This window comes from Choloepus didactylus, chromosome 1 (genome assembly GCF_015220235.1).
Source record: "Choloepus didactylus isolate mChoDid1 chromosome 1, mChoDid1.pri, whole genome shotgun sequence".
NCBI lineage: Eukaryota > Metazoa > Chordata > Mammalia > Pilosa > Megalonychidae > Choloepus > Choloepus didactylus.
The window spans coordinates 211166765-211173876 of record NC_051307.1 but is presented as its reverse complement, the minus strand read 5'-3'; the positions used below and the strand labels follow the sequence as shown (position 1 = coordinate 211173876).

Genomic DNA, 7112 nt, shown 5'->3' with positions numbered 1-7112 from the left:
AGTATGATTTAACAAGTAGATATAGGAAATTTTCAAACTTTTTATGAGTTGTACCATAGTTTCAGTTATTTCCTTATTGTAAAATATACATACAAAAAGGTATAGCTTTCAAATTAAAATTTAACGAGAAGCTATAGAACAAATGTCAGAGGATGCTATGGGTTACAGTTCCACCATTTCAATTCTTCTTTGTAGTTATTCTAGTACCCTAGCAACTAAGAAAAAGAAAATTATATAAAGATTCATTATTCATAATCCTTTGTTGAATTCCGTCTTGTCTGTTGCTGCCCCGTCTCTAGTTTAATCACTTTCCTGATCTTCAGGGATATCTAGGCAGTGACCACCCTAACCTGTTGTTCATGTTGAAAACGGGTGTCAACTTTATGAGCAAAGGGGACACATCTAGTTGATGTTCTTGAAAAGGCTGTTGCCTCTGGGTTTTGGGACTTAGCTAGCATAGGAGCACTCTAAAGGATTTAAGTGTCTGAAGAATAAACTTAGTGAGTGAAACTTTTATAGCATCCCAGATAGGGATCCAGGTATTCTTTGAGGTTTTTTCGGTACTACTGTTGACTTAGGCTTATCATATTGTGATCATTTGGCATATATAGGTGAAGCTTGACATAGGAGTAACCTCCAGGACAGCCTCTTGACTCTGTTTGAACTAAAACCGTATTTTGTTACCTTTCTTTTCCCCTTTTTGGTCAAAAGGCACTCAATCCCTCAATGCTGGGGTCAGGCTCATTCCCGGAATCCATGTCCCACATTGCCAGGAAGACTCATTTATCTTGGGGGTCCTGTCCCACATTGGGAGGAGGGTGATGAATTTATTTGCAGAGTTAGGCTTAGAGAAAGTCCACATTTGAACCATAGAAGAGGTTCTCTGGAGATGACTCCTAGGCATAATTAGAGGTGGGCTTAGCCTCCTGTCCTAGTTTGCTAATGCTGCAGAATGCAAAACACCAGAGATGGATAGGCTTTTATAAAACGGGGGTTTATTTCACTACACAGTTACAGTCTTAAGGCCACAAAGCATCCAAGGTAACACCTCAGCAATCGGGTACTTTCACCGGAGGATGGCCAATGGCGTCCGGAAAACCTCTGCTAGCTAGAAAGGCAGCTGGCATCTGCTCCAAAGCTCCGGCCTCAAAACGGCTTTCTCCCAGGACGTTCCTTTCTAGCAAGCTTGCTTCTCTTCAAAATATCACTCCCAGCTGCACTCTCTTCCTCCCCCCGAGTCAGCTCATTTATGTAGCTCCACCGATCAAGGCCCACCCCGAATGGGTGGGGCCACGCCTCCATGAGAACATCTCATCAGAATCATTGCCCACAGCTGGGTGGGGCACATTCCAAGCAAATCCAACCATCACCAAAACGCCTGCCCCACACAAAACCACAAAGATAATGGCATTTGGGGGGCACAATACACTCAAACCGGCACACCTCCCCTTTATGACTATAAGTTTCACCCAAGCAAGCCTCAATATCAAGGGCTTGATTTATAAGCAGGGGGTTCCTAAGTTCACATAGCATATGTTATGTCCATGATAATCCATCCATATCTCACATTATTGTCACTTAGCTGTACAGTTCTCATCACTCTCCATTTTAAATGATTCTCATGACCCAAAACATCTCATAGCTCCTGTCATCCCTCAATTATTTGTCCCTAGTATTTGTTTAATACTAGTATGGTATTCCTATTAATTACAGTCCCTAGAATGGAATATGTAGATTTTCCCCATATACCCTTTTGTTGTCAACTCTGTGCACTAGTGTCATACCGTAGAAGTATATCATACAAGCACCTATCTATATTTGTGGTGCTGATTTGTGGGAAACATGCCTTTAAACAACCCCTTTCAATCCTACTCGCCTTCAGTACAGCTCTGATATTTATAATTCTATTAACAAACAGTCATCACCCCTATCCATTACCATACCTTTGAATTCACCATCATTAACATATCTGAGCATATTAGATTACCATTCTCTCTCACCAGCTACCGCCTCCCATACTTATGTTTCATGTTTACTGTGACCCTTAAATTTAACTGTTAAAATATATTGGAACAATTTTTTTCCCAGGGTCTTATTTTTGTGGTAGATAGCAATGATCGTGAAAGAATTCAAGAAGGTGCAGAAGAGCTGCAGAAAATGGTAAGAATTAGTGGTTTGTACATTTTACTGATTATTAAATTACACAGATGAATTTCTTTTAAAGCTATAAAGAACCTTGAGGAACTATTGTCCACGGGTTCTTAGTAATGCACTTAAAAATTTACAGAGCTTTTTAAAAATCACATGGAAAGCTAACTACTTCAGGAAGTTGGGGAGAAGTCCTATCTTGTTTTTAGAATGCTCCATTAGTGATTTTGATGCATATCTTTGGTTGAGGATGCCAGATTCAGTCTAGTCCCTTATTTTAGGTACAAAATCTCTAGTTTTGATGCTGTGAACTAGCAATCCTAGTTCAAGTAACTTCTTCCAAGGTTCAAGTTCAAGTCTCTCCATGCTATGCCTGTAATTATATCAGAAATGTTTTGTAATCAGCCACAATAAAGAATTCTACCTGATGATTAATAGCATTTTATTTGGCAGTCAATTTTGGCCTTGCCATGTATCTAGTTAAGGTTTTTATATTGCTGAAAATCTTGAGAGAAAAGTTGTTGAGGAAACTTGTCATGGTTTCAAACTTTTAGCCTTAAAATATTTACTGAAATGAAATCACTATTATCTGATTTTAGAAGACTTCATCACCCCAAAAAGAAACCCGTACCATTAGCAGTCATTCCCATTTTCTTTCCTTCCCTCTCCCTTCCTCTCATCCCTTAGCCCCTGGCAATTACTAATTTTTCTGTCTCTATGGATTTGCCTATTCTGGGCATGGCATATAAATCATACAGTTTATGATCTTTTATGACTGGCTTCTTTCATATAACATAATTTTTCAAGGTTCATCCATGTTGTATCAGATATCAGTACTTCATTCCTACCAGCTTCTGTATTGCGTTTTTCATGTATCTAATGCCTTAATTGATTGGATTGTTGGTCAGCTGGTTGGAAAGGATAAAAATCCAAAAAGAATCATCAACTAAATTTTACTGCTAAGTACCATAAGCTCATCCATAAATACTTTAATATGTACTTCTTGTCCTTGTCAGTCCTGACCCGTAATGGATGATCAGGAAGGCTGAAGAAATGGTTACCTTAGTGGAGTAGAAGATGGTAGGCTTGAGAAACAGTTGCCCTTGAAGACGTGTGATTTTTGGCACCAGATTTAAAAATGGATTGATAAGAGATTTTAAGTTGTAAGAGTACCTGAACTTTAGAAATTAGGTTGATGCTTAATAATGATTTAATGTTGAATAAAGAGCATGAACAGGAAAACAGTGTTTCCTTCAGTTTGTTACAATTATTGAATTCCACTATGGTAGTTGTTAATGCCTTAGCTTTCATTTCCAGCTTCAGGAAGATGAGTTGCGAGATGCAGTGCTGCTGCTCTTTGCAAACAAACAGGATTTACCAAATGCTATGGCCATCAGTGAAATGACAGATAAATTAGGTCTTCAGTCCCTTCGGAACAGAACAGTAAGTATTTGGAGATGTATATTTACATCTTGATGCTTAAAGTTATTGCGATAATTATTTAAGCTTGGTGTTCAGTTTAAACATTAATTGTCCTATTTGAACAGATAATGAATACATCATTTAAAATACACAGTAAGGTACTCTCTTGCTTATACAAAAACAGGCATTTCAGGCTTTATTTTGGGTTTTTGTTAACTTTATGCTCAAAATGTTTAGTATTGGTTTAGGTGTGGAAAACTGCCCTGTAGGAGAATTGGAATATCATAATTTTTCTTATGAAGGGTCCAGTATTTGGCAGCAGTATTTCAGATAATATTGTTTAGTATCATTTGTTTGCATGTTAACATTTAAAGTATTTGAGAAGGGACCTGCTGTTATGATATTAAAGTTTCTAAGGCATTTTGAATATAAAATTGTAAGAAATATTGTACTTGCTCTCAAAAAGCTTATTGTTTTAAATCAGTGATTGAGATATTGACAAAACAGGTATCCACTTTATAATATTTAAAGATGGCATCTCAAACTATTAGTGTGGCACATGCTTTACAATAGTCTTGCATTCACTTGTCAACAAAGTTAAGTATTGTGCTATGGCAATACAACTGTGTAGACTGAGCTGTCGCAGCTGATTGAAACAACGCATGATACACTGTTAGTGATCTTGTGGCATTAAAGCAAGATTTTTATTCTAAAATAAAATAAAACTGCAATTAAAAAATTAATAAAAATAAACTATTCCTTAAAGGTAGTTAGTTGCTTTCTAGCTCTTTTTCTTGGTGCTTATAATTTTTCATACAGTTATTGGAGATAAAGTACATGAACAATTTAAAAAGTGGAATTTTGGAAATGCATAAGACTAAAGAAATAGTGAAATTACCTGAAAAGTTTGCTCCTAAAATAATCAACAAGCCCCACTCTTCTACTTTGACCTTAGCTTTGTTGGAAACGAGGGTTTTAAGGACCCAGATGGGTAGTTTATCAGTTCCTAATTTTCTCATAAATGTTCTGTTCACATTAAGTAGTGGATAGTTGATTAAGTCCAATGAATAGGTAGGAGTAGCTTTAAATATGAGGGTAGTTTTTTCTGAGAAGCAGGAGGTATGAGAAGACTCCCAATCTAAAGGGTCGATAATTTTGAGTGACCTACACTGTTAAGTGAGATCATTAAATGCAAAATTAATCATTTGTTGGATATACTTTAACATGTTTATTCATATTCCTATAGTTTTTATTAATTAACTTTTTTCCTATGTTTATATGGTAACTGGTGACTCAGTAATATCCCTGATCATTTGGGGAAAATATTTAATTTCTTGATTAAGAAATTTCAAACACTGTGGTTATGCTAATCAAGTCTTTTCTTGTTCCCCTTTCTTTACAGTGGTATGTTCAAGCCACTTGTGCTACACAGGGAACTGGTCTGTATGAGGGACTTGACTGGCTGTCAAATGAGCTTTCAAAACGTTAAATGAAACTGGATATTTCACCAAGGACATGTTTGATAGAATTGATCTAGGCTTGTTACAACAAAGTTAGTTTGCATCTTGGTTATTAAACAGTAATCTGGGACTGGTTTGGGCAGAATATTATGGCATTTAAAACTTATTTTGTTGCCAATTATCGTTTACCAAGTGTAAAGTTGCTATTTAGCAGTATGCTTGGTTTTAAAGAAATTCTCCTACTCTTGGGAAAAAAGTCCTCTTTTAATTCTACTTCCCTTAAGCCTAAATGCCTGGACAGAGCTGTTTGTGACACCTTTAAATCCATTTTGAATGTTTTTTGAGCCCACAAGAAATGATGTTTTAAAGTAACCCCATGCTACTTTATTGATACCTTTATCATTCCTGGGACCGTCTGCTGATATAAAAATGTAGCATTCCATTTGTATTTATTTCTCTCCCTTGCCAAAAAGATTTTTTAATACTGCTTGTGCCAGCCAGGGAAATGCTCCAAAACACTATTCAGATCTCTTGCACTGAGGAACTTTTTTTTTTTTCTCCCATTATTGACTTCTGGCTTCCATCAAACAAACTTACCTTGGTGTGGTTTGGAATTGATAGCTAATTAGTTCTGTGCTGATTGCAAACAATTCATATTGAGATGGTTCTAAATACTCAGCAGATTGTCTTCCTTTATATTATATCTTTTTTATGTTGCATGTTGCTTTTGGTATCAGCCTGAGTCTTTGCCCAGTATATGATAGTTCTGCTGATGTTTTGTTGTTTATTGGTGAACATACCTTCATTAAGAGTTTTTGGGGAACTCTGCAAACTCAATGAATAAGTTTCTTCATAACCCATTTGGAATTATTCCTAATAAAATGATAAAATATGTAATTGCGTGTGTTCTGAGTCTTAAAGCTATTTGAAATTGATCTCCTTATTTAACAAAGTTGATTTGCATATTTTACAAACTTTGAGCAATCATACATATCATATTGGGTTTATTAATTGATTAAATTGGGAATAAAATATGGGTTGTTAACATGTATATAACCATGGAGAGCAAATTCAAAAATATATTTCTCTTTGAAAAGACACCATTTTGATGCTGTAAATTTCTAAAGTCACATCAGGAGTAAGAAGCTGCAATAAAATGATCTGCCCAAAAAGCATGTATGCATTGTTTGTTTCACAGCTAAAATTAGTTTAAAAAAAAAAAGTGCCATTTGCATGGCAGAATTATAGATTGTTGGTGATGCTACTCTGCTACAAAGAAGAACAAAGTTTATAAGGACATTTCTTTTTAACTTGACAAATTTCAGAACTGCAAGAGAAAGGTGAATGTGACAAATTCTTTGTCTAAGAGCCCTTAAGGTAATAAAGGTGTATCAACTACATTTATTAATAAGTTATTAAGGACTCAGCTTGATATATAGCCTTATTAGTAACTTAGTTTTTAAGTCTATGTTGATATTTTCTGCATTTTTATAAAGCTTGCTTTTTTATGGTCTTAATGGCATTTAACAATTGAGATAAATTGAAAATTTATGTCCAAAACCAAATAAATGCTTTTTTTAAAATGTGTATTTTTAAAAGAATTGTGAAACAACAATTAAAAACACCCCAATGGATTACAGAGAGGAAATTGGAATTAAGCATTTGATGATTATCAAGAACCAAGTTATGGGATAAAGTGTGTATTTAACTTGTGTGTCATGTGACATAAGTGCACTTTTTCTAGCCTGACAGATAAATTCCCTCTACTCCCCAGGTAAGGAGGGTCTCATTTCTTTTGGATAAAACAAATATCATGTAGTATATGTTGTTTTATGGAGTATTAACTAAGGAGATAGAAGATTTCAGTAGGTTCAGAGTTTGAAAGCTAAACCAATTAAGTGGAAGATGCTTTCATGGATTTTGAAGGAGTAAAAAGAATTCATATATTTATGACATATGATAGTTCTTACTACCATTGTTGTAAATGACTGCATTAAACTAAAATTACCTAATTTTCTCTAAATGACTGGAAAAGATTGATTTGTAAGATCACCTGTTCCTTTTTTTTTTTTTTTAAGAAAG

General features: G+C 35.2%; 1 protein-coding gene across 2 annotated transcripts in view; it reads left to right on the top strand.

The window, feature by feature from the left end:
* The window catches only part of ARF4 (ADP ribosylation factor 4), a 17544-nt gene extending 11617 nt beyond the window's left edge, over window positions 1-5927 (top strand). For both annotated transcript variants that reach the window (XM_037798835.1, XM_037798842.1), the window contains 3 exons: window positions 2089-2160; window positions 3466-3591; window positions 4973-5927. In XM_037798835.1, the coding sequence (XP_037654763.1) occupies window positions 2089-2160; window positions 3466-3591; window positions 4973-5059 (285 nt within the window). In that variant the 3' untranslated portion in view covers window positions 5060-5927. The remainder of the gene's footprint in view (window positions 1-2088; window positions 2161-3465; window positions 3592-4972) is intronic.
* Window positions 5928-7112: the final 1185 nt, after the last annotated feature.